Here is a 25,864-nt window from a genome sequence, read left to right on the forward strand (position 1 = left end):
TATTTCTAAAAACAGTGAAATGCAAACTCCGAATATGATGCAAATCTGCAATAATTAAATATGATAAATAACAAATGTCCTTTATGTATTTAAGCCCATTTTATTAACCAAAGTCTTTGCTGCTGACATTTGATGATCCAATTCAATCATACTAACAAGCAAAAATGAATTGACATAACATTTGTTTCATTTTTTTATTGCTGATGAGTGTTGATCTTTCTTTAAAAACTTTTTTTATTTTTTTTTTTACTTATTTAAAAAGTAACACAAAAGTAATGTATCGCATTAAGGTAAATGTTACTTTTTTTAGGCAGTAACAATATTCTAATGCATTACTTTTAAAAGTAACTTTCCCCAACACTGTCAGTGAAATACTAAAAGATAGCCAAACCCATCTTGTTATAATTTTAAACGTGATTAAAAAACACAGCATAGCCTATTGGTAGATAAAAACCACAGAAATCATTTAATGAATGAAAACGTACAATGACAAATTCATACAAGCACCAAAAACAGTTCATTTTGATGATTTGTTCAATATTCTGATCTATCACAGCAACTGGACGACCTGTTTGGCTCTCTGTTTTTTCTTTTCAGCATCCGCTATATCTTCTTCTTCTCCTTGTCCTTCCCAGCGCACAATCGCTTCAGCTTTCTGCAATGTGATGCCTCGCGACAATCCGCGCAGACCTTCAATATATGCTAGCAACACTTTGAAATGATCGTCAGTCACCTGAAATAGAGAGAAATGCATGCATATGCAGTGAAAACAGTTGAAACTGATCATGAAAAAAAGTTAAAAAAAGAAACCATATGCATGATTTAAAACACAAAATCAGTAGAAAAGCCCAAGTTTTATTACTGTTATGAGTGTGTAAAGCTTTAGAGATCAATGATGATTAGGAAGTTTCTTGTACCTTTGCGGTGTCATACATGTGCTGCAGTAACCATATTTGCCTGCTTTTGTGAAACTTCCACTCCTCCCGTCTCTCAGACCAGCTAAACAAGCACACAAACATGAAGTAAATCCATTAAAACACTGTTTGACAATCTCTGGTAGACCTGGGAAACTTATACATGCATAAAAATAACTGTTTGTCTCACCATGTGAGGTATTCCAGCGCCTTCTTCTCTGCAAGATTTGACTCGACTTTGTCTTTTTTTATGCTTTTGCCTTCTTCCCTTAGTCTCTTCTTCTCCGCCTTTTTCAGAATCTTCTTCATCTTTCTCTCCAGCACTCGTTTCTCCTCAGGAGTCAGATCTTTCTCATCATCTGAGCCGTTTGCATCCTCCGCTCCAGATGGTTCCTGCTGCTGTGAGGTGTCCATATCTCCAGTACTCTAAGACAGAAAATCATACGTTGCTTAATATTTGCATATTTCCCCCCAGGATTCAATGAATAAGAAGTTCTAATGAACTTTTTTGGTTAAAATACAAATCTTTTGCAACATTTTAAATGTCTTTGCTTTCACTTTTGATCAATTTAATGTGCCCTTCTAAAATAGAAGTACTAATTTCTTGAAAATAAATCTTTCCCTCTGACCATCACACACACAAATACACACATTCTCTATGAAACTCTATATCTTCCGTCTGTCTAATTTTCCAGCCAGCAGAGGAGGTAACGGAGCATTTCTCCATCATATTGTTTGGGGTAAACAGAGGCGGCCATTGTACGGGTCTGTTTGGCATAACCTGGCCCTCCTGTATTTACGTATTTGTACATGAGACAGCGAGACTTCAGCAGAAGAGATGTCTGCTTCTTCAGTATGGCCGAATGGAAAAAGAAAAGAATAACAACAAATCAAAAACTTCTACATTTATTTATTAATGACCTTTAAGGACAAAAAGGTGCAAACAAGAACAAACCAGGACAACATAATACACACAAACGTGGACAATACAATAAGCAAGGTAAGATCTTCATTTTGAATGCTTCACTGCAAACTATCAGCTGATTACCAGAAAAAATAAACAGAAGATCCCATTGTAAAATAGCATCGGCAAGATTTAATGGTAAAAAAAATAACGGCAGACAGAATTTTACAATAAAAAAAATATGGCTACAGATTGAGCTTTACTAAATTTGGGTTTGTAGTAAAAAAAAAAAAAAGAATATATCATTAACTGATACAATGTTAATATACCAACCTACTGAAGTACTAAAATCTGTTTCGCACCTTTATAATGCACTGACAACCACCAAAACCACAGGTGGTAAAGAAACCATATGATAAATCAAAGTTTATCGCAACAAGTTTTTCCACAAGCTGAGGTAAATACACATACAGTCAAATCTAAATTTATTCAGACACCTTCAACATTTCTCACATCATCACAGTTTATTCATAGTTGAGAAAATGGTAATAAAATATGACAAGAACTCAGAGTCAAACTTTTTCAGAACAAATTCATCTTGATGTCAGGTAAAATTGATAGAAAGCTATGTAATGAATTCGGTAGAATAGCTGTCAGCGGTTAAATTTAAGTACACAATTAGATAATACCAATTTAGGTCAACCAATGCTTAATTGTGTTCAGTCTGTGGTGTAAAAGTTCGCATTAGCAATTAAAGAAAAAACACTCAAGCAAATAATTTTTGGCCCCAACTTTTTATCAATTTTATGGGTAGTTCACTGTATGAAGAATTTTTGGATATAATATGTCACAGTTTACTTTATTTTACTATCCTCGCTTACATAAATGAACTATAGTGTCCTGCACCCACTAGTAAAAAAAATATAAAATTATATCTGGTGTCTGAATCATTTTTGGTGTGACTGTAACACTAAAAAAATACGATAAACATGAATTTAATAACATAAGATGTAACCTAAAATCTTAATGTACATAACTGATCAGCAAAAGCTAAGAAGAAATGTTTTTTTAAGTGAAAAATTTTTACTGTAAATTTTAAGATGACTTCTAGGTGTTTTTTTATTGTACGTGTTAAACTCTGGTCCTGGAGAGTTTCGCTCCAACCAGCTTCAAAACACCTGCCTGGAAGTTTCTAGCAATCCTGGGGCATGTTTCATAAAACACGTTTACCAAATAAGCCAGATTTATTTCAGTTAGTCTGACAAATTGATCAGTTGGTTTGGTTCAAAATAAGTCAGACTCACTGAAATAAGCCTGGCTTATTTGGTAAACTTGTTTTATGAAACAGGCTGGTTCAGGTGAGTTTAACTAGGGTTGGAGCTAAACTCTTCAGAACAGTGGCCCTCCAGGAATTGAATCTGACACCCCAAGGGAACTTAACCACCAGTTAATCAATTAACAGGTTTCTACTGTAGCATTTTTACAGTGTTTCAACAGTAAAATTACAAGGATTTGAAACATGCATCTTTCTGTTTTTTAGTACTTCAAAAAGACAATAAAACGCAGAAAATGGCATATTTCCACGCAATGTGACAACGGAAGTAATAGAGGGGAAGATGGAAGATCCGCCGAATTCCTCCAGCCTGCACTGGTCCGTTATTAACGTCAATGAAACGAACTCCACCTCCTCGGACGCCTACGTCATAAGCCTCGTCCTCTCCTGCATCTACACCATCCTGCTCTTCCCGCTCGGCCTCATGGGTAACATCCTGATCCTGCTGGTGAACTTTGACCCTCGGCAGCGGATGAGCACGCCAGACCTGTACTTTACTAATTTGGCCCTGGCCGACCTAGTGTTGGTTCTGGACTCACTAATTGAAGTGTTCAATCTGAGCGCGCACTATTACGACGATGCAGTCTTGTGCTCATGCATGGCGATTTTCCTACAGGTCAACATGTACAGCAGCGTGTTTTCCCTCACATGGATGAGTTTGGACCGCTGCCTTGCGCTGACCGGCCTCAGAACGCGAGCGCTACCTAAAAACGCCTCCATTTCGCATCGTTCGCGCATTGCTCGCAGGGCTTGCGCGACCATATGGGCGGCAGCCACCTTGTGCACTCTGATTCCATTCGCTACTGCGCATGTGCATCACGGATGGGGGCGTGGCTTCTGTTTTGCAGGCGTGGCTGAGGTGCAATGGCTGGAAGTGACGTTGGGATTCGCTTTGCCGTTTTGCGTGATGGGCGTCTGCTACACTTTAATCGCGCGTGTGCTTTTGCACTCTGAACGGCCGCAGCGAACCAAAGCCCTGCGCATGATCGTCGCAGCAGTGAGCGTGTTTTTTGTGTGCTGGCTGCCAGAGAACGTCTTCATCAGCGTGCATCTTTTGAACGGTGACACGGATGCCTCACGCAGACGTGGAAACCATACTCTGTGGCAGCGTTACCCTCTCACGGGACACGTTGTGACCTTAGCGGCCTGCGCCAACAGCTGCCTGAACCCGCTCATCTACAGCCTGCTGGGAAACACCTTTAGACGGAAACTGCAGGTGTTTGTCGCGCACCACGTGCCGTGCCTGCATACGCAGAGCGCAAGAGCAACACCTCCCTGTCCGTGTGTAACATGCACAAATGTGCACCATTCGTGCTCGCACGAGAATAAGGAAGAGGAAGAACGTGACCTTCAAAGCGGCGAGGAAGGTCGAGAGTGTGTGTGTGACAGAGTGGGATAAACATGGGTTTTTTTAAAGAAATTAACACTTTTATTCAGTAAGGATGCATTAAATTGATCAAAAGTGACAATAAAGATATTTATTTAAAATTAACTTTCTATTTATCAAGGAATCCTGAAAAAATGTATCATGGATTCTGCAAAGATACTGACATTGATAATAATCAGAAATATTTCTTAAGCAGCAAATCAGCGTATTAGAATGATGTGACACTGAAGACTGGAGTAATGATGCTGAAAATACAGCTTTGCATCACAGGAATAAATTATATTTTAATATATATTCAAACAGAAATCAGTTGTTTTAAATTGTGATAATATTTCACAATATTACTGTAAGGGAAGAAAGCGGATTATTTTGACTCACCTCAGCTTTACTTTTCTTTTTCTTTTTCATCTTCGCTTTCTTTTTTGCTCTCCCTGAAGCAGCGAGTGTGTTTGTTTCATCGTTCTGTGGCGTCAGCAGATCTGATTCTGGAAAAGCTGCTTTTGAGTCCTGCAAGTTCAAAACAGGAATTTTAACAAAACACTCTCTTTGCATTCAACTTGACGACAACATCAAAACACAGCAGCTTTAAAATTGTAAGCGGAATTTAAGTTCTTGATTTTGCAAGAAAAAAATAATATTTTAATACTTTTATTCTACAAGGATGCATTAGATTGATCAAACCTGATCAAACAGACGTTTTGCATGATGTAAAAGATTTCAATTTCAAATAAATGCTGTTTCTAGAACTAGAAAAAAAAAAGAAAAAAATGCCAAGAAAAATCATGGTTTCCACAAAAATATGAACTGTTTTCATTTTCAACATTGAAAATAATAAGAAATGTTTCTGATTTAGGAGCAACTGCTTTAGAGTCCTGTAAAGCCAAAATAAGAATTAAAATATACACTTTTTGCATTCTACATATGACGTCACAGCTGAACAGCTCTACTTGTGGACATAACAGATTATGAGACATTGTTGATTTTATAGAACAATAACAATAACAATTTTTCACCAGGAAGACAAGCCTTTCACAACTTACATGTTATAGAAAACATTATGCATGAGTTATTATAATAAATTTATGTCTCATCACACACCTCATCATTAGCCTTTCTCTTTTTGCCCTTCTTTGGCTTTTTCCTCTCATCTTGTACATGTGTCATTTCATCCAGACTGCGTTTGAGCTCCTTTTTCTTGAGATGCCGAGGTCCAAGACCAAGTTTCTTCACTTTCTCAGTAATTCTGGAAGAAAACAGCACAAGAGTTAGTTATTGAAAGTAATTAATATTTTTATTCAGCAAGGCCGCATTAAATTGATCAAAAGTGACAGTAAAAACATTTATAATAATGTTACAAACGTTTTCTGTTCGGTTCTACAAAAGAAATGCTCTTTTTTTTTTTTTTTTTTTAGCTTTCTGTTCATTTCCATTGAACATTAATAACAATGAAAAGCAAATCAGCATATTAGATCGATTCTGAAGGATCACGTGAACATAAGAGACTTCTTTCAAAAACATTAAACAAGGTAATTTATTTAAAGGTATAATATAGCAGAGATGTAGTCATGCACTACCCAGCACACAAAAAATAATTTTACTAGTTAAGGAGAGTCATCATAATTGCGTATTGCGTTTATAGATGTATAAAGATGACTTACCAAAATAAATATAAAGACGACTTGCAAAGAAAACAAAGATCTTACAATATTTCCTTACAATCACGTGTGGACGGACAGCGCCATTGAAATGGAATAGAGACCAGGTTTGATGACGTTGCTACGGCTGTGTAAAATCCGCTTCTCTGATTGGTTGGTGCTTAGACTTCTGGGATATGTAGTTCTTAAATTTATTATCACGTAATCTTAGAATACGCTTCATACGATGACATTTTAACAACATTTATAATATAACGTACCACTCTAAAATATATAAAGTGATCAGACAAACTGTTTTCTTCAAAACGCCGAAATATCAAAGCGGAACTATATTTCAGTTCGTTGTAGTTTTCCTTCCGGTCAGGATTTATAGGGACGCTCGTTATATGACCTGAGAGAATCACGCCTGTTAAGAAACCCTGAAGATGTCAAAAGTCTGCTTTCGTTTATCACGGTTTTCTTTAGGTCACAATGTTTTTACAAGAAGAACACATGCGAATTTAAGGTAAGTGGATAATTTTTCTTGTATAGGTTATTAAATAACCATCACTTACCTCAGTAGAATGTATGCAATCAATTTGCTTTGTATGGTACATTAATTAAAACAAGCCTTTAATGAATTGAAACGTATTAAAATGGTTTTTGAACAGAATTCTGACCGATTTTTCTTTAAACACTTTTTAATGATCTCTTAAATTGTCAGCTGACCTTGGCTTGAGGGATCTGTGTAAATGACATTTTAATTGTTTTTAGCAAATACAAGCCCCACAGAATATTAGAAATAAACGCAGTGCTATTTCTGGCGTTTTAAAAGTAATGTTTCATTAAATCTTTATCTCTGTAGACCATGCACCACAAGGATGCTGTCCTTAACATCACAGCTTAACGCAAAGTCCAGAAAACCTCCAGATGAAGAAGCATTCAAGCCCATCCAGTTCTCAAGCAGTAAAGCCAGCCACCGAACCTGGAAAGTGGACCGTTCGATGGGCAGCACCTACCAGAGGCCCTGGTGGAAAGTTCTGCCCATCAGCCTCATTGGAATGGGCTTCATCGTCTGGTGCGTTTTCAGGAGAGAGTCAGAGATCGATGGGTCTCTGGAGAAAAACCTCTATGAACATTTACCAGGACTGCTGTCTGATGAAGAACAGGATGAAGTCGGCAAAAACAAACCCTCATAGTGGCTTAAAAGGGACATTTTCAATTTGGAGTGTTTATTTATTGTTTAATGATGCCTTCAGAAGAAAAAGGTCTTCTCCAAACTGAGAATTATCAAATAGACCATCCACATTCTGTGCTCTTGAAACTGGATCATCTGTAGCTGCATTTATATTGAAGATTGTAAAACAAGTAGCGTTGTATTGAAAGCATAAAGGAGAAAAGGCTGAATTGTAATTGTGGTGTGACTGCTAGTTTAATGTAATCAGGGAACCATTATCGAACACTTAAAGTCAACATTAAAAACTTCAGCTGCAAAATAAACTAATTTTAGCATTATATAACCAAAGTGGGCATGTGTAAATTACTTGATATGGTTTACAAACCATAGAAAGTGAAACCAAATTAAATTTTTCAAAGCATGACCTGTGTAACAAGTCAATCTAAAAACAGGTTAATTTTGATCTGCTCAAAGGTTCTCAAAAAGGTTTGCTTTTGTCATTTATACGGAGACAAATGTTTGTTTAAATTAACTTGCTACTACCATCTGTCACTAAAGCAGCACTATTAGGACCTAAAATGGATTTAGCAAAAAAGTTTGTGCAAGTCAACAAATAAACAGCACCTTAAACACTGCTAAAGCCAAAATAAATGAACGGCAAACAACACTGAGGTAGTGGAAAGTTTATTTACAACCAAATGGCCACAATAGAAGAGAAACCCAATATAATAACAATAGAAATAAAAGGACACGTTCTAATTCATCATGAAGCATGCAGACTAGGCAGAGGTATATGAAAGTCTAAAATACAAACTTTAAAACCCTGAGGAGCTCCCGGAATGTTCTGATGCTGCCCCCCTACTATCAACTTGAATCACAAGATACCCCTCCCCTACCGCAACTACCAAAAAAAATAAACTTAACTACACAGGCATTTATAGTCAAGAGTGTAAGAACCCTGATGTCCCTCCCACCCGACCCTCCCACACGTCAAACCCTGCTCCCATATATTCCTCCACACAAAAAAAAATAAAAATAAAAAGTTAGAGTAAATAGTAAAGAGAGTTTAAGCACGCTCTCCACGGATTCGACGTGCCAACTGGATGTCTTTGGGCATAATGGTGACACGTTTGGCGTGGATGGCACACAAGTTGGTATCCTCAAACAGACCCACCAAGTATGCTTCGCTTGCCTCCTACAAACCAGAGCGAGAAAACATCATTAGGAGTGACCAAACAAAAAGTGCAAGGTAGGGTAGATCCATACACAACCCAGAACTAGAAGACGCACCTGCAAGGCACCGATGGCAGCGCTCTGGAAACGCAAGTCAGTCTTGAAATCCTGAGCGATCTCACGAACCAGACGCTGGAATGGAAGCTTGCGGATCAGCAACTCTGTGGACTTCTGGTACCGACGGATCTCACGAAGAGCCACGGTTCCAGGACTGAGGGGGAAAAAGCAGAAAACCATAAATTATTGATCTGCTGTTATTAGGATAATGCATATGTATACAAGTTCTCTCATGCATATACGGAACACATAAAATTGTTACATTGGGTCTATACACAATAGGCAATAACTACACATACATGTATATAAAATTCAGTATATACACAATATGAATTTACAAATATCTATACAGTATGTACACAACATTAAGCGTATACATTATTATGTGTATAAACATTGTATCTACTGAATATGTAGAGTATGCATATATAATGTAAAATATTTTTGTGTATACATTATCACGTTACGTACAAGCTAAATATAAATATTGTGTTTATATAGCAGATTTATAGTTTATTATAACAAATTACATAATGTTTTAACATTTATTTTTGCTAAATCTGTTAAAAGCTCTTCAAAACAGTTAACTGAATAAAGTTTTCTAGCATATAGATATTCAGCTTCTACACAATCCTTGTATATATAAAAAAATAAGTTCTCATGCATGTACTGTAAATTTACAATTTCATACATACACACAATATATCTTATATATTTACATATATCGTGTATACACTGAATAACACATTCAGTACGTACATGATAATATATAAAACCTCCAGTGTTTACAGGAAGTAATGTATACTATATAATAGCTACTACTACACGTGTTCAGTGTTTCTCACCGGTATCTGTGGGGCTTCTTGACTCCACCGGTGGAGGGCGCACTCTTCCTGGCCGCCTTGGTGGCCAGCTGCTTCCTGGGGGCTTTACCACCGGTGGATTTACGGGCGGTCTGTTTAGTACGTGCCATGGCACTCTAATGAAGAGGTCTAAAGGGAGACAAAAACTTTTAGGAAAGAACAACAGCCGCGGGGAATTCCGCGCGCCATGACGTAATCCACAACAAAACTCCCGCTTCTGTCCCGCCCAATAATAGTCATGCAGAAATATTTCATGTTTAGGAAAAGGACACCATGACAACAATATCCTAAAGCAGCACTTTACAACTTGGGGGCGCCATTTAGGAGATTAAAGCTAAACGGATACTTAAAAGCAAATGAGCTGGCATAATTCGATAAACGATGAACTTTTATTAAAGTACATACAAAGTCGCATATGTATACAAGCAAGTAGAAACGCGTGTTGCTGTGGAGAATCAATAACCTGAACAACTCACAGTGGGACACTGGGTCGCACACACATACACACACACATAACTGAATCCCATTCAGCACACACACATACACACACACCGCCTGAAGGCAAAAATCTTCAACGGCAGCGACTTTCATTCAACCATTCAGCAACTAGTACTACATATACACCACGTTCCCTTCAAATACGGCGAAAGAGATCAGAAACCACCGGTAAATTGAGCTGTGGAAGCTCTGATTAATGCAGTAGTGAAGTCCACCATCTCAGGATGAGACACAGACACGTTTCTGCCTTTATGTGTAACATGGCGCCCAAGAAAACCAATTACAGCCTTTTCTTTGTCTAACGTTACACCGACAACTCAGTGACTGTCGACCGAAACCGGTTAAATAAAAAACGACTCGTATTGTGAGACTACGTATTAAAAAAAACGATTTAAAGTTAAAAATAGTGAACGAACTTCTGAGATAAAGCAGAAGTAAATATGAGCTCGCCCTCGTTAGCTTAGCTTGCTGCTACCGTGGTAAAAATCACCTAAAATCGGCGTATATGAATCTAAACACAAAACGCGGACTAAAGAGGTTCTCTATATTATAAAATGACTTAAAATACGATACTTAAAAGACTAAACACACCATAAGATAGTTTCTGTTGGTTTAAGACCGACCGTTAGCGATACTTACGATTTTTTGTTTCGGTTAATCCGTCAAACCCAAAACAAGGAACGTCGGTCACGCTCAGAACGAGCTGCCCAAATTTATACAGTCAGTGACGTCTGTGCGCAGGTTAAGCCACGCCCACGCCGACTCTCATTGGCTGGAGCAGCGAGGGGCAGATTTACTCTTCTTTAGTATTTATTTATAATAGTTTTAGCGCGGTTTTGATGTAATTGTAAACGGCTTTTCGGTCTGTTTCTGCAGATTGAAGCTGTTTTTAAATTTCAAATGGCGTTATATAAACGTTTAATCAACAATCTTCGTGAAACATCTGTGTTAGATGCTTTTAAAATCCTTCCATTTCTAGCCCTGAACCAGTTTGGTGTGGATTACATAACCATGTAAAAACAACCGTCCCATACGGTTCCTTTTAATAATAGCGAATACAAAACATTATTGGTAAATTATTGCAAAAATCGTTTCTTCGCAAACAATGACGAAAAAATACATTGCTTTTGATATCCAGTATGTTTTAGTGCGGTCTTTGTGTCACCATTGCCTAAAAAGGAGGGCAAATTTTACGCGCTGCAGTAGGAACCTTTAGAATGGTAAATGTGTTATCGGCGGAGCCCTTTGTGTGGTGCACAGATATGGGATATTCACACACGCATAACTAAATTCTGAGAATATATTGGAAAATCCAACGCTTCGAGCAGAAGTAGGTAATTGATTCTATCACATTTATATTTTTCCTTAAGCGCTGCACACTTGATAGGTGATCGTTTATGTTTTTTTCTTTTCATAGGAAAGAACAGACAACTAGTGCATTTTGTGTTTTCAGACGATTAAAACCTCAGTTATGACAGAGGAATCAACTGGAACAGGTAAGATTTCACTACAAACCATATCAGCTAACATATATTTAGTTGATATTATTTGTAGTGCGCATTTGAAGCGTCTTTGAAGAAGAAGAAGAATGATTTGTAGTGAAAGTGTAATATGGTTTGTATTTGAAAGTGTAATTTTGCACTGTATGACCTGATAGCATGCAATCTAAGGGGCAGGTAAATGCTCTAAATTTGTTCATGCTTTCCAGAAACAACCAGAATACTGGAAAATGAGAAAAACACAGATGGCCAGAGTGGCGAGGACCCCAAAACAACAGCCCAAAATGCTGACACTCCTACCAATCCTAAAAAACACAAGAAGAAGAAAAAGAAAACGGGTGACGGAAAAGATAATCAACAGAAAGGGGTAAAAAGCAATGAGGAAACACCCAAACAAGAGACCACGGAATTGGTAAGCACACACATGTTTGTTTTAGTGGTTTACAGGGACTCTCCATAGGCGTAATGGTTTTTATACTGTACTTACTGTATGTGCTATTGCCCTACACCAACTCTAAACCTAAACCTACCCCTTACAGGAGACTGTCTGCATTTTTAGATTAAAAAAACAAACACAGTTTAGTATGTTTTTTAAGCCTTTTGTTTTACGGGGACATAGGCAGTATCCTCATAAACCACCTTCAAATTGTAATGCCTCTGTCATACCCATGTTATTATACAAATTTTGTCCCCGTAAACAACAAAAACCAGTACACACATACATACATATACATATGTATATGTATAATGTGTATATATATATATATATATATATATATATATATATATATATATATATATATATATATATATATATATATATATATATATATATATATATATATATATTTATTTATTTATTTATTTATTTATTTACTGTTGTGTTTAAATGTATAAGCTGTGGCAAAGACAAATAAATAACTTGACTTAATAACTGTGTGTGTGTGTTAGACTCCTGATGAGCAGCTGAGTCGGGAGTTGGATTGGTGCATCGAACAGCTCAAGCTTGGCCTGAGAACTCAGAAAACCTCCAGCAAACAACGTGAGTGAGACAACACAATAAATATAACATATATTACACAAACTCAGGGAAAAAGAAAGTTGTTTTGTTGTTTTATTGTTGTGATTGCTGTTATTGTTTGTTTTTGGGTTATGTTTTCTATTTTTTGTGTAATAGGACCCCTTTGAAAACGAGGTGATGCATCTCAAGGAGTTTATCCAACATAATAAATGTGTTGAATTTGTTGAAAAGAAACCCTCACCTTCTGTTTTGTTTACACATTTGTCTCCATTTAGGGGAAGAAACGAGCCGTGCTCTGAAGACGTTACGCAGCTCCAAAGCTCCCTTGGTGAAGAAGAGGCAGGTAATGCGAGCGATCTCTGGAGACTACAGGAAGAAGATAGAAGAAGAAAGAAGCAGACAGTTCAAACTCATACAGTCAGGTAAGGCAGTGGCATAAATGTACATTCATATGTCTAATTTATTTATTTTTTTTATTTAATTAAAGGGCAGCTGTGTATTTTCATGAACCAGTTAATACTGTGGAAATTAGTATTATAAATATTTATAATGAATATTTATTTAATAAAATTGTATAAATATTCATTTATAATATTTAACTAATTAGTTTCTATTGTTACATTATTGATATTTTATTTTAAAACAATTTATTTATTTATTTATATATAAAAAATTATACATTTATTTTAAATCACATTTTTATGTATATTTATTTTATTTATTTAAATGTAGAATTAATCTTAATGTGTTTATTTATTTTTTCAAAAAACTTTTTTAGTCTATTTAAAAAAAAAAAAAACCCACCTTTTAATATTCTGACAAAAATTGCTTACACAATTCTTACAAAATTGCTGTCTCTTTCCACAGCAATGACCTCCGCCCGGGTCACCAGTGTCTCTGAGTGCAAACCAGTGTTTCACCGGCGAGCTGAGAGAAACACACACCCCACAAACAAAACAGACAAATCTCAAGAGACACACACACTGCAAGGGCCCCAGGAGACAAATGAACACACAAAGACTGATGGAGATACAAAACCTTTTGTTTTCACTAAAACACATGAAGAGTTTTGTTTTAACTTCAACTTATGATTTAACACTGTAACATCAACCAACAGGATTTGTGCCTTAAAGGGTTACTCCACCCTAAAATGAAAATTTTGTCATTAATCACTTACCCCATGTCGTTCCAAACCCGTAAAAGCTTCATTCGTCATCGGAACACAATTTAAGATATTTTGGATGAAAACCGGGAGGCTTGTGACTGTCCCATTGACTGCCAAGTAAATACCACAGTCAAGGCCCAGAAAAGTATGAAATACATAGTCAAAATAGTCCATCTGCCATCAGTGGTTCAATCTGAATTTTATGAAGTGACAAGAACACTTTTTGTACGCAAAGAAAACAAAAATAACGACTTTATTCAACAATTCGTCTCCTCCACTTCACCGTAGCGCCATTTTGGAGAATGCGCTGTTTTCGTTCAAATCAAAGCGTAAACAAACGTAGAAAACGTATTCATGTGGTGCGGTGACAGTGTTGTTTACTTGGCAGTCAGTGGGACAGTCACAAGCTTCCTGGTTTTCATCTAAAATGTCTTAATTTGTGTTCCGAAAATGAACAAAGCTTTTATGGGTTTGAAACGACATGGGGGTAAGTGATTAATGACAAAATTTTCATTTTGGGGTGGAGTATCCCTTTAAGTATGCATAGTAAGATATGTACTTCTATTGCATAATTTTGCGATATGTTCTCTATGCATTTTATTATGCATAAATTATTGCTAGATTTCACTTTTTTGTAATGTTCAAAATGTTCATAGAAAACATTTAAGGGAAAAAATCCAAATAAATTAATTATGCCCAAAACTTTGCTGTTTCAATTTTTATTATATTAATTATTTTAAAATTTTATTTTACTGGGTTTTATTGAATTTTTTTTAAATTGACTAATACTGTAACTGATATGTGATATTATATGTAACTGATTTATTGTAAGAGTTGCTATGGCAACGTATTTAAAAGGCTTATATTAGAAATATCAGCTTTTTTTCTCAAACAATACATGCGCATTATTTCACCTCAAATCAATGCTCTCAGTGAAAACAAGCCTTTTATTTTTAGATATTTTATTATGTGTATCATTCTTTTGCAGTTTATCAACAAACGTGTTGCTGTTTGATGTCGTCAGGCATGTAAGCTATGAGTGCTGACGCAGAGGCTCATGGGATATGCAGTCTTATATTGTGCACTAGTAGTTTAAACTACATTATGAGAAGCAGGCAAAAGACTACAACTCCCTATAAAACATTTAATAACACGCCCCGGCTGGAACACAAAACTTCCTTTGAGTTGCCGCTGCTGTTGCAAGTTCTGAACAAAACATTGATTTACCAGTTTGGAAAGTTGTAATTATTTTAAGGTTTGTACGCTTTTATTTGTCGAGTGCTTTATTAGGTTGCTGGGTTATGCGTTTATGGCATGAACGGTTGTTGTAAAAGGCTGTCATTTCCTTGTTAAGAGTTTGGTTATAACTTTAGTAACTATAACTTTTCAGCATCATAACTATGTTATAAACATATGAATAACAGTATGAGATAACATTTATCTGAGTTGAACTGACTGACGGATAATAGTCCTGATACCAGTTAACGGAACATAATTTCACTGAATAAACTGGTTCATTTTGAGAGGGATAAAATTAATTATTTTATTTTGATATACATACATTTTAGCTAATATTATTGCACAGAACTGTAAATATTAAATATCCAACCTCATTTCCAGAGGAGGATGTCTGAGCTGAGCGACGAGGCGAGCAGTGAGTCGGATCAGTTAGGCGCGAGTCTGTCCGTGTGGCTGGCCGACGGAGGAGACGCTCTGATCGGCCCGGAGGAGCTAAACGTGCCGCTGGATCTCCACACCGCCTGCTCCATCGGACAGTATGATGTGGTGTCCGAGTGCATCCGCAGGTCAGATGGAAGAATCTGCTGTTCATACTGTGCATGTCTCCCTCCAACCGTTTTTGACATGTTTTAGTTCAGTGTGCTTGAAAGTTTAAAGTAATATGCCTCAACTAGAGACTATATATAGATAGAGAGAGAGAGAGATGAATGGATGGATGATAGATAAATGGAGAGATAGATAAATAGATAGATAGATAGAAGAATGGATAGATGACAGATAGATAGAAAGACAGACAGATTGATGGATAATAATATAGATAGATAGATGGATGAATGGATGATATACAGTGTGTGTGTATGTGTGTGTGTGTATATATATATATATATATATATATATATATATATATATATTTATAGAGAGAGAGAGAGAGAGATATGGATGATAGATAAATGGAGAGATAGATGATAGAAGAATGGATGGATGACAGATAGAAAGACAGATGGGTGTATAATAAGATAGATAGATGAATGGATGATATACAGTATATATAGAGAGAGAGGGAGAGATAGATGATAGAAGAATGGATGGATGACAGATAGAAAGACAGACAGATGGATGGATAATAATATATATATAGATAGATAGATAGATAGATAGATGAATGGATGATATACAGTATATATAGAGAGAGAGAGAGAGAGATGGATGATAGATAAATGGAGAGATAGAGGGATAGACAGACGGACATCCATTTCATTTACCAACCATAAGCAATAACAGCAACACAAAGACTTGTGTCTGTCTCTGGTGAATCGTTATTCAGGGGAGATGTGGATTTGGATGGGAAGAACATCGGTGGCTGGACTCCTCTAATGTACGCTGCATATATCGGTCACGATAACATCGCAAACCTGCTGCTGGAGACGGGTGTCAGTGTCAACGCCACCACGTCTAAAGGACTCACACCCCTGATGCTCGCCGCCAGCTGCGGAAACGAGAGCATCGCCTATTTCCTGCTGCAGGTCAGGTTTACAGAGTTGGTAGTTGGATTATACGGTTTATTTCTGTGAAAATTACAAGATTGCAAAACTGAGCAGAGCAAACATCCAGCGCTCACTTTACAATACTGAATGAAAGCTCTCTCTGTACAGCAAGGAGCGCAGCTGGAATATAAGGATGTGCGCGGGTGGACGGCTCTGCTGCACAGCACAGCTACTGGACATCAGCAGATGGTCAAATTCTTATTAGAGCATCACGCCAATGCAAATATCAAGTGAGTTACATTTGCATTCATTTATACAAAGCAAAACTGATGTCCTTCCTTTGTTCTTGAACTCACCTTCTTCCTTACACAAACAGACTCTGTACATAAACAGCCAACAGTTTGGAATAATTAGGATTTTGCAAATGTTTTTATGTTCACCAGGGCTGTATTATTACAGTTTAACAGAACTGTTTTTTATTTGAATATATTTTAAAATATAATTTATTCGAGTGATGCAAAGCTGAATTTTCAGCAGCCATTATTTCAATCACAGGAAAAAATTACACACATTCCAGTTTCGATATGGCGAATAAATTAGAAGTGATATCACCAGATTCTTAAAATAATAAAAATGCTAACTTTTTATTTCCGAGATGATAACTGGCCGCCACTCATGTGACAACAACATCACAGTTTATACATTAACAATACTGTATTTACTACTTAGCATGCAATAAACGCTAGTATTTCATTCGGGGCATAATCTTGCTTAAACAGCTAGTAAACATGTTAAATCTTTGACCTTTGCCCTCACAGAGAGCCGCTGTCAGGATTCACACCGCTCATGGAAGCTGCTGCATCCGGCCATGAAATCATCGTTCAGTACCTGCTCAACCATGCAAGTGTGACCTTACTCTGAAATGTGACTTACTTTAAATTAAAAATTCATATGTAGAATATGTAAAAATCATCCATCAAATTAACAAATTATATGTAGAATAATTATGGATTTGCATCAGTATGACAATGACAACTCAGTGCATCCATTATGAAAACTAATAGTAAATTATTAACATTAGGTATTGAAAACAAGATTTATACCTGATCCAAAACTACTTCTGGGTATAAATCGACTCTCTAGTTAAACTAACTTAAAGCTTAGTTTTAAAAATAGCTGTACATCAAACTTAATTGTGGCCAAAATTTCTCATTTTCATAATCCCTTATGTCATTTACTACATAATCATAACTGAATTGTAGTCAGAGCAACTATTTACACCCCTAATGTTAAAAAATGCTTGTGTGTTTTTAGTGTTTTTGGTTCTGTGTATGATTCAGGGTGTACAAACGGAGGAGAGGAACATGAAGGGAGAAACGGCGAGAGCTCTGGCTATGATGTACGGACACACTAAAATCGCCAGCCTCATCGACGTGCACGTCATGAGAGCCAAATCATGTCAGTCATGCACCTTAGCTTTTCTAATTGACCTTCTTTGTCGTGAATTCAGAAAATAACCCAAGCTGATCTGTCTCTGTAGCTCTGTATGAGGAGCTGAGCTCGTCTGAAGAAGAGAGTGCGACTCCTAGAGTCCGATCAGCTCGCAGCAGAACCAGAGGACCCAGCATTCACGACGGCCCTCAAGCTATGGCACGCTTCAGAGTCAGCCTCAAAAAAAACGGTACTCGCACTATATATTTAAAATTACCATTTTCTACTTCTATATATATTTTGAAATGTCATTTATTGCTGTGATCGAAGCTGAATTTCCGGCATCAGTACTCCAGTCTTCAGTGTCACATGATCCTTCAGAAATCATTCTAATATGCTGATTTGCTGCTCAAAGAACATTTCTGATTATCATCAATGTTGAAAACAGTTGTGCTGCTTCATATTTTGGTGATAACCATTTATTTATTTGAAGTAGAAATCTTTAGTAACATTTTACATTTCTCACTCTCTCTATGTTGACTGTTTTGTGTGTGTGTGTGTGTGTGTGTATATATATATATACACTGAACAAAATTATAAACGCAACACTTTTGTTTTTGCCGCCGTTTTTCATGAGCTGAACTCAAAGATCTAAGACTTTTTCTATGTACACAAAAGGCCTATTTCTCTCAAATATTGTTCACAAATCTGTCTAAATTTGTCTTAGTGAGCATTTCTCCTTTGCCGAGATAATCTATCCTCCTCACAGGTGTGGCATATCAAGATACTGATTAGACAGCATGATTATTGCACAGGTGTGCCTTAGGCTGGCCACAATAAAAGGCCACCCTAAAATGTGCAGTTTTATCACACAGCACAATGCCACAGATGTCGCAAGTTTTGAGGGAGCGTGCAATTGGCATGCTGACTGCAGGAATGTCCACCAGAGCTGTTGCCCGTGAATTGAATGTTCATTTCTCTACCATAAGCCGTCTCCAAAGGCGTTTCAGAGAATTTGGCAGTACATCCAACCGGCCTCACAACCGCAGACCACGTGAAACCACACCAGCCCAGGACCTCCACATCCAGCATCTTCACCTCCAAGATCGCACGGCCCCATGTTGCAAGGATCTGTACACAATTCCTGGAAGCTGAAAACATCCCAGTTCTTGCATGGCCAGCATACTCACTGGACATGTCAGCCATTGAGCATGTTTGGGATGCTCTGGATCGGCGCATACGACAGCGTGTTCCAGATCCTGCCAATATCCAGCAACTTCACACAGCCATTGAAGAGGAGTTGACCAACATTCCACAGGCCACAATCAACAACCTGATCAACTCTATGCGAAGGAGATGTGTTGCACTGCGTGAGACAAATGGTGGTCACACCAGATACTGACTGGTTTTCGGACGCCCCCCAATACAGTAAAACTGCACATTTTAGAGTGGCCTTTTATTGTGGCCAGCCTAAGGCACACCTGTGCAATAATCATGCTGTCTAATCAGCATCTTGATATACCACACCTGTGAGGAGGATGGAGTATCTCGGCAAAGGAGAAATGCTCACCAACACAGATTTAGACAGATTTGTGAACAATATTTGAGAGAAATAGGCCTTTTGTGTACATAGAAAGTCTTAGATCTTTGAGTTCAGCTCATGAAAAATGTGTTTATAATTTTCAGTATATATATAAAATTATGTTCTTTCATTGCATTAAACATTTAATTTAATTTTAAATATATTTATAGTATTTCATAAATATATTTACATTTATTTGAAGTTAAATATTTTTAAAAACAAAGTACATTTTAATGAAATAAAATTGAGGAAAGGAATGTTGAATCTATATACAGACAAAGAAAAGTGTTTTTTCACTACATTAAAAATATTTAATGAAATGGTTATTTTATGAAATTTTAAATATATTTATGGTATTTTATAAATATTTACATTTATTTAAAGTTAAATATTCAAAAAGTACATTTTAATTAAATAAAATAAAAATAATAAAATAGTTGAAATAGTGAAGTATTTTATTAAATTGTAAATATGTTGAAATTATTTTAGAAGTATATTCACATTTATTTTAAGTTGAATATATAAAAAAAAATACATTTTAATAGAATAAAATAGTGGAAAGGGATGTTGAATCTGTATAATGTGTTCTTTCATTGCAGATGTTCCTGTGGCTCCACCTGGATATGTGACGTTTCGGGACGTTGGCGATCAGAGCGAGGGAATCTGCAATCGTGATGTCACTTCCCCCATCAATGAACTCGACGGCCAGAGCAACAGCAGTAGAGGTGTGAATTTCAGCAGGATGTCGACCATTCTTAGCAATGCATCTGCTAAGAACATACAATATAGTGTGATTCTGTTTCCATTCTGCATGCAGATGAGCTGTTCTTTGATAACGACATGCCCACCATGAGGAGCAGCAGCAGCAGCAGCGAGGGTCTGTCTCATCTCCTCGGACACAGCAGGGAGGCGTCGCTGGAGAGCAACGAGGTCCGAACCATCATGCATCACTGCAGCTCACAGCAAACATCTCCAGCAAACTGTTCTCTCAACGTCTCATCATGTTTGCAGGACTCTGATCAAGCAAAGAGGAGTTGTCCACGTCGATCCAATAAACTCCAGCACTCCAAAGGCAGGAGTCCCGGTAACAGCAGCGGCAGCACAGGTTACCGCAAGGCTCCGTCTTCCTCTGGACCTTCTCCTTCATACACTGGACCCAAGGTGTGTGTTCTTCTAGTCACTTCAGTGTGTGTGTGTGTGTGTGTATGAGAGTTAAATGCACCAGTAAAGAGTATGTATACATGTAGCAGGATCTCGCAGAGTTCCTTGAGCAGATCGGGTTCAGTAAGTACCTTCCCCTGCTGGAGGAGCAAGACATCGACCTGAGGATCTTCCTCACGCTTACTGAGAACGACCTCAAGGAAGTTGGCATCACGTGAGTCTGCACTATTTATTTATTTATTTTTCATTTTATACAAAATTGATCACTTTATTAAAAAGTAATTTATTATTTTGTGTTTTATTCAAATATTAAAATCGTTAATATTTTTAATGCTTATATTTTATTAAAATTACATTTATTCAAATTTTATCACTACTTTGTCATTTCATTAATATTATTACATTTTTTATTGTATTTATACAGTATTTAATTTTTTACCATTTGTTTATCACTGTTCAGTTATTTTTATTTTTGTAAATATATTTTTCATTATTATTTATTAATTATTTATTGCATTTTATTTATAGCGTTTTTACTGTTATTTTTCACTTTAAATTGTAAATTTGTTTGTTTATTAATGTTAATTATTCATTAATTATTAATGTATTATTTTTAATGCCATTAATTAACTCTATTTGATGTATTATATTGTATTATTTATAAAAAAATATTTTTACAATTGCATCACTTCATTTAAATTGTTTTGTGTATTTATTAAAATGTATTTTTTATTTTAATAGTTGTTCTTTTATTTTATTTTGACAATTTTAGCACTTTATTTGAATTGCTTTATTTATTTTTACTTTTTAAATTTTTTTATTTTATTTAAATATTTGTGCTTTTCATTTTATAGACTGTTTGGTCCTAAGAGGAAGATGACATCAGCAATAGCCCGTTGGCATAGTAACGCACGGCCACCCAGTGATGCGTTAGAGCAGGCGTATGCGGACCAGCTGGAGGCCGAGATGCAGGAAATGGCCATTCAGCTTCATAAGGTGCTGACTGCATGACTTCCATTCACACCATCTTCACCTCATAAAGCTCATTTGCATATGAGGATTGTAGGACTGTAGCTAAAGTCAGGGAAGAGAACTGCAATGTAATTGGCACCTAGTTTGTGATTAAGTGTGAACTGCAACATCAACACAGAATCTAAAAATTAAATCTTTTGAATGTACGCAAAGTGACAAGACGGACCTATTTCACAAAATAAATGATTTTATATTTTTAGATGTTAACAGGTAGAGTTTTTGCTATATAACCAGGTTTTACCTTTTTGCATTTAAATGTATAAAATCTCAGAGCATTACTGGACTTTATATTCATTTGGTTGTGTAATGGGTCACAATAAAATGAACAACATGCTATAAAATCAGTCCATCAAAATAAATTGAGCTCAAGGGTTGCCATGCATAAAACTGATGTTGTAAAAAAACAGCACTGTTCTGGCAGCAACATTGTCATAAATTTACCACATCATAACTGCAAGTTTGCTGTAGTTAGTGTGTGGTTCTCTTAAAGGTGCTTTATGTAACCTTTTGACTGTAATAAAACATAAAAACATAATACCTTTGCAGATATTTAGGAAACATACTTGTTTCTCCAAAAACAATACTGGCTATAGCCAGTTATTCTACTTATAAATGTGCATTGTCAGAATGTCTGTTTTTGTTTTGGTCTGTGTGACTCCGCCCACTGCCAATTTACCCAATAGTATTTCAACAGCTCGGGTTGCCAGTTTGTGGAAAAACAGGACTCCAGCCATGGAAGCCAGCAAACGAACTGGGTCAGAGATCGCAGATTCTATCTGACCTAAAAAACCTTGGCATCCATCTAAAAAGCTCTATGACCAGAGACCAGCTCTATAACCCAGATACATCAACTCAACAACTTAGTGTAAGGCTCATCGCCTTCCATTGTCAATTGCACTCGTTCCTGTTCCTTGTCCTCAATCTGGCAACCCATGTGAGCTCTGAGTCTGAGGAGGAGGACCGCAGTACCCATTTCAACCACTAGCTGTCAATATTACATACTGCACCTTTAAGCTCTTCTTTGTGTGTGTGTGTGTGTGTGTGTAGCGTTGTGTGGAGGTGGAGTCTCTGCAGGGTCAGGTGACCCAGGAGAAGGAGCTGCGTGCCGTGATGGAGGGATGTCTGATGGAGGAGAAGATGGCGTGCAAGAGCGTTCAGGCGGAGCTGCAGGAGAACAGCAAACGCATTCAGACGCTGAGCGGGAAACTACACGCTCTACGCAGCACTTTCACACAGGAGGACGCTCGAGGTGTGCTGAACCTGCCAATGCTTTTATTTGCAGAAAATCAGAAAAAGGGAATTCACTTATTAATTCCCAGAATACATTGCAAATAATGCAGTATAACCTAGCAGCAACCACCCAGAAGACCCTAACAACCACCTTGCAACCAATCAGAACACCTTAGCAACCATACATCAACTCTCCAGCACCCTAGCATGTTTTGCACAGGCAAACTTTCTTCTTCTTCTTCTTCTTCAAAAAACACAAATATAAATATAAAAAAAAAATGTAGTGGAGTCACACCAACTTGTGGTTCCTTCAGTGTGACAATTTCTGTCTTTAGTGTGCATTCAAAAATGCTATTAAAAATGTTTATTAAAATTAGTACTATTCATTAATGTTGTTAATAAAAAATATTTTTAATCTCTTTTACATTTTTATTATCACTACTTGATCACTATTTCAGTGTTATTTTAATTGTATTATTTTATGATTTTTCTTTAGTTTATAATTTTTTATTTATTTATCACTATTTGACACTATTTTACTTTTATTTCTGCAGTATGAAAATTTTTATTTATTTTTTTTAATGAAAAAAATTATATTAAAAAATCATGGTTTTGCTTGCCCCAAAAAAAAAAAGAGGGGGAAAAAAGGTGCACAAGACACAAAATTAACAGCAAACCACAGACGCATATATTATCACTTGCTATATGCATCTTATGTTTGGACCATCTTGAAAGATGTATGTCATTAACACTATAAATCAATTTTCCGTTTGAGATTTGAATGACATTTTTGTGACTGTCTGTTGAGCTCTGGATAAGCAGTATAACTGAAGTGTAACGGTTGTAATGCATGGATCTGTCAGACCTCAGCTGTACTGATAAGCGCTCTGATGTCTGTCTGTGGTAGGTGACGGCTTGATGTGCTCTCAGCTGCTGTCTAAGATGGAGTCTCATATGGCGGAGCTCTGTAAGACTTCTGTTTCTATGCATGTATAATGTTTTTTCTTCACGTGGAAGTGTGAATTCATATCATGTTTCTCTGTCCAGCTGACGGTCTGAAGGAAATCCTTCACAGTCTCCAGCATCTCAGCGCTTCTGAGAAACGCTCACACAACTGGGAAGAATCCTAGTGGCTGTAAATGGGTTTGTTGAACATCATTTATATAAAATCAAAAATCACGGTTTCCACCAAAATATGAAGCAGCAACTGTTTTCAACATTGATAATAATCAAATGTTTCTTGAGCAGCAAATCAGCATATTAGAATGATTTCTGAAGGATCATGTGACACTGAAGACTGGAGTAATGATGCTGAAAATACAGCTTCGATCACAGAAATAAATTATATTTTAAAATATTTCACAATATTATTATTTTTAGTGTAATTTTTAATCAAATAAATGCAGCCTTGGTGAGCGGAAGAGACTTCTTTAAAAACATTAAAAAATCTTTCAACCCCAAATGTTTGAAAAGTAGCGTGTGTGTTAAAATAAGATGTGAAACTTGAATTTTGCAAGATTACTCTCTGAATGACTGTCTAACTGATGTGTTTCTCCTCGCAGGACACTCGCTTTTACCGACGGAGGGTGAAACACCACCCTGAACACACAGACGGCCGCAGGAGCGGGCCAGAGATGAGCCGCGCCGCTCCAGTACCACATGAGTTCAGATGGAGATGACGGCAGGCGGCCAAAAATGACAAGCGGGCGAAGAGCATCTCTCGCCTGTGCTCCAGTTACATGAGAACTGACCAATCACCGACAGAGCTGTGTCAGACAGGGCGGAGCCAGAGGATTTGAACTTCCTGTCAGGAATTCAGTGCACACAGAAATACATGTGTGGATACTGCGAGCACAAATACTGTTTATTGCTGTACAACGAATCAAACCTCTTATTAGATTAGATTTAAAGCCTGAATAATGAAGCAGTTTCTTGCATAAACCTCAGATGATCTTTACTCTCAATTGTTAGTCTCTTCTCTTAAATACCGTGTATGTTATAAATACACTCATTCATTTGTCAAAACCGCTGTTATACAAACTGGCATATTCAGTTCAGTTCATTCAAATAGCTTTATTGGTATGACTGCAAGTATGACCAAAGCTGGGGATATGCAAAAAAAAAAAACAATAGTTTATTATTATTATTGCTACTCCTACATGACAACTCAAGATAATCAAGAACAAATTAGAGCATTTTTAACATATTTAGTTCAATCCGATGAAAACAATTACACAGAAAGGAATTCTGCTGGTGTTTCATGATTAAGACCCATTTCATGTCCAGGTTTATGGTAATATTGTTGGAGCTACTGTCAATTTATTATTTTTAAATATTTGTTTTTGTTTTTACCCTATCAGTTTTAAAAGATTTTTTCATGTTAAATCTGCTTGTCTGTCAATTATGAAAACAAAGTCTTTATTGTAATTATGTCACATAAATGTACAAGAATCGAGTTTTTATGGTCTGGAAATAAAGCATTTAAAGCAAATGTATGTAGTTTTTTGTATTTTTGCGACTTTGAAGCCCCCTACAGTTCAGTGAGTGGAATCCACTGTCGTAAGTCGTGCGTTTGCTGCTGCCGTAAAGCAATCCGCCCTTTTCGCGGAATTTCGTACCCGCTCACAAAACTTAAATAACACGTTTGAAGGCAGCGCGGGAAATAAACAGAAGTCATTCGACTTATAAGTCAGTGTACCATCAGAATGACTTTAAAACTATATTTTTAGGGTTAAAAACCTTTTGGAAGAATACAGAGAAGACACTTACCTGAGGTGAAAACCGCAGAAATGGAAAATAGTCCTGTGGCTCCAGAAGTATTTAACTTGAGACACTTGAGACACATTTTAAAACAAAGGTGATACAAAAAAAGATGACAGAACTTTAGCGATGACTTTTGATCAGCTGGTGTTTTGGTGATTTTTCAGTCAGTTCTCACAGGTGCCGAGAATCACATTAACGATCAACATGATCTTTTGGTGTTGGCATTTCAAACCTTTTGTCAAATATTTTGACAAATG

General features: G+C 36.7%; 6 protein-coding genes across 10 annotated transcripts; 4 read left to right on the forward strand and 2 right to left on the reverse strand.

Moving 5' to 3' along the window:
* Positions 1–82: 82 nt before the first annotated feature.
* Positions 83–6,375, reverse strand: LOC131533263 (uncharacterized protein C7orf50 homolog). 2 transcript variants are annotated; one of them, XM_058765479.1, is made up of 6 exons: positions 6,255–6,375; positions 5,637–5,781; positions 4,917–5,045; positions 1,105–1,340; positions 918–999; positions 83–733 (listed from the first exon to the last, which is right to left on the reverse strand). In XM_058765479.1, exons 2-6 carry the CDS (start codon positions 5,700–5,702, stop codon positions 551–553), a joined length of 696 nt encoding a protein of 231 aa, XP_058621462.1. In that variant the 5' UTR covers positions 5,703–5,781; positions 6,255–6,375; the 3' UTR covers positions 83–550. The 2 variants fall into 2 exon arrangements, with proteins under 2 accessions (XP_058621462.1, XP_058621461.1); XM_058765478.1 differs by having other exon boundaries at positions 84–733; positions 6,197–6,337.
* LOC131533259 (G-protein coupled estrogen receptor 1-like) lies at positions 1,572–4,906 on the forward strand. Of its 2 annotated transcripts, none has more exons than XM_058765471.1 (2): positions 1,572–1,914; positions 3,359–4,906. In XM_058765471.1, exon 2 carries the CDS (start codon positions 3,435–3,437, stop codon positions 4,548–4,550), a length of 1,116 nt encoding a protein of 371 aa, XP_058621454.1. In that variant the 5' UTR covers positions 1,572–1,914; positions 3,359–3,434; the 3' UTR covers positions 4,551–4,906. The 2 variants fall into 2 exon arrangements, with proteins under 2 accessions (XP_058621454.1, XP_058621455.1); XM_058765472.1 differs by lacking the exon at positions 1,572–1,914 and adding an exon at positions 3,089–3,280.
* A 109-nt stretch (positions 6,376–6,484) lies between the features above and the next one.
* Positions 6,485–7,917, forward strand: LOC131533265 (ubiquinol-cytochrome-c reductase complex assembly factor 4). The gene is made up of 2 exons (XM_058765482.1): positions 6,485–6,698; positions 7,038–7,917. Exons 1-2 carry the CDS (start codon positions 6,619–6,621, stop codon positions 7,369–7,371), a joined length of 414 nt encoding a protein of 137 aa, XP_058621465.1. The 5' UTR covers positions 6,485–6,618; the 3' UTR covers positions 7,372–7,917.
* A 100-nt stretch (positions 7,918–8,017) lies between these two features.
* On the reverse strand, positions 8,018–10,783 carry h3f3d (H3 histone, family 3D). Its single transcript, XM_058765483.1, has 4 exons — positions 10,640–10,783; positions 9,485–9,631; positions 8,640–8,793; positions 8,018–8,544 (listed from the first exon to the last, which is right to left on the reverse strand). The coding sequence occupies exons 2-4, from the start codon at positions 9,610–9,612 to the stop codon at positions 8,416–8,418; spliced, it is 411 nt and encodes a 136-aa protein (XP_058621466.1). The 5' UTR covers positions 9,613–9,631; positions 10,640–10,783; the 3' UTR covers positions 8,018–8,415.
* Positions 10,784–10,924: 141 nt separating this feature from the next.
* Positions 10,925–14,288, forward strand: c24h8orf33 (chromosome 24 C8orf33 homolog). Of its 2 annotated transcripts, none has more exons than XM_058765481.1 (6): positions 10,925–11,334; positions 11,418–11,496; positions 11,709–11,911; positions 12,451–12,541; positions 12,796–12,942; positions 13,388–14,288. In XM_058765481.1, the coding sequence occupies exons 2-6, from the start codon at positions 11,472–11,474 to the stop codon at positions 13,609–13,611; spliced, it is 690 nt and encodes a 229-aa protein (XP_058621464.1). In that variant the 5' UTR covers positions 10,925–11,334; positions 11,418–11,471; the 3' UTR covers positions 13,612–14,288. The 2 variants fall into 2 exon arrangements, with proteins under 2 accessions (XP_058621464.1, XP_058621463.1); XM_058765480.1 differs by having other exon boundaries at positions 10,925–11,330.
* Positions 14,289–14,516: 228 nt separating this feature from the next.
* Positions 14,517–25,837, forward strand: anks3 (ankyrin repeat and sterile alpha motif domain containing 3). 2 transcript variants are annotated; one of them, XM_058765469.1, is made up of 16 exons: positions 14,517–14,940; positions 15,306–15,490; positions 16,249–16,447; positions 16,577–16,698; positions 17,227–17,308; positions 17,749–17,866; positions 17,949–18,089; positions 20,021–20,146; positions 20,239–20,351; positions 20,433–20,582; positions 20,669–20,796; positions 21,437–21,578; positions 22,662–22,863; positions 23,752–23,811; positions 23,892–23,987; positions 24,407–25,837. In XM_058765469.1, exons 2-15 carry the CDS (start codon positions 15,312–15,314, stop codon positions 23,972–23,974), a joined length of 1,845 nt encoding a protein of 614 aa, XP_058621452.1. In that variant the 5' UTR covers positions 14,517–14,940; positions 15,306–15,311; the 3' UTR covers positions 23,975–23,987; positions 24,407–25,837. The 2 variants fall into 2 exon arrangements, with proteins under 2 accessions (XP_058621452.1, XP_058621453.1); XM_058765470.1 differs by having other exon boundaries at positions 20,672–20,796.
* Positions 25,838–25,864: the final 27 nt, after the last annotated feature.

This window comes from Onychostoma macrolepis, chromosome 24 (genome assembly GCF_012432095.1).
Source record: "Onychostoma macrolepis isolate SWU-2019 chromosome 24, ASM1243209v1, whole genome shotgun sequence".
Classification (NCBI taxonomy): domain Eukaryota; kingdom Metazoa; phylum Chordata; class Actinopteri; order Cypriniformes; family Cyprinidae; genus Onychostoma; species Onychostoma macrolepis.

Bases quoted from the DNA above. Each gene is read 5' to 3' on its own strand.
- LOC131533259 (XM_058765471.1), top strand. From the start codon at position 3,435: ATGGAAGATCCGCCGAATTCCTCCAGCCTGCACTGGTCCGTTATTAAC.
- LOC131533263 (XM_058765479.1), bottom strand. From the start codon at position 5,702: ATGACACATGTACAAGATGAGAGGAAAAAGCCAAAGAAGGGCAAAAAG. The intron at 1,341-4,916 runs GTGAGTCAAAAT...TTTCTGTCTTAG, and splicing joins AAAAGAAAAGTAAAGCTGAG to AGTACTGGAGATATGGACAC. The intron at 1,000-1,104 runs GTGAGACAAACA...GTGCTTGTTTAG, and splicing joins GCGCTGGAATACCTCACATG to CTGGTCTGAGAGACGGGAGG.
- LOC131533265 (XM_058765482.1), top strand. From the start codon at position 6,619: ATGTCAAAAGTCTGCTTTCGTTTATCACGGTTTTCTTTAGGTCACAAT. The intron at 6,699-7,037 runs GTAAGTGGATAA...TTATCTCTGTAG, and splicing joins AGAACACATGCGAATTTAAG to ACCATGCACCACAAGGATGC.
- h3f3d (XM_058765483.1), bottom strand. From the start codon at position 9,612: ATGGCACGTACTAAACAGACCGCCCGTAAATCCACCGGTGGTAAAGCC. The intron at 8,794-9,484 runs GTGAGAAACACT...TTTCCCCCTCAG, and splicing joins AAGAAGCCCCACAGATACCG to TCCTGGAACCGTGGCTCTTC. The intron at 8,545-8,639 runs GTGCGTCTTCTA...TCTGGTTTGTAG, and splicing joins CTGCCATCGGTGCCTTGCAG to GAGGCAAGCGAAGCATACTT.
- c24h8orf33 (XM_058765481.1), top strand. From the start codon at position 11,472: ATGACAGAGGAATCAACTGGAACAG. The intron at 11,497-11,708 runs GTAAGATTTCAC...CATGCTTTCCAG, and splicing joins AGAGGAATCAACTGGAACAG to AAACAACCAGAATACTGGAA. The intron at 12,943-13,387 runs GTAAGGCAGTGG...CTCTTTCCACAG, and splicing joins GTTCAAACTCATACAGTCAG to CAATGACCTCCGCCCGGGTC.
- anks3 (XM_058765469.1), top strand. From the start codon at position 15,312: ATGTCTGAGCTGAGCGACGAGGCGAGCAGTGAGTCGGATCAGTTAGGC. The intron at 16,699-17,226 runs GTGAGTTACATT...TTGCCCTCACAG, and splicing joins CACGCCAATGCAAATATCAA to AGAGCCGCTGTCAGGATTCA. The intron at 23,812-23,891 runs GTAAGACTTCTG...TTCTCTGTCCAG, and splicing joins GTCTCATATGGCGGAGCTCT to CTGACGGTCTGAAGGAAATC.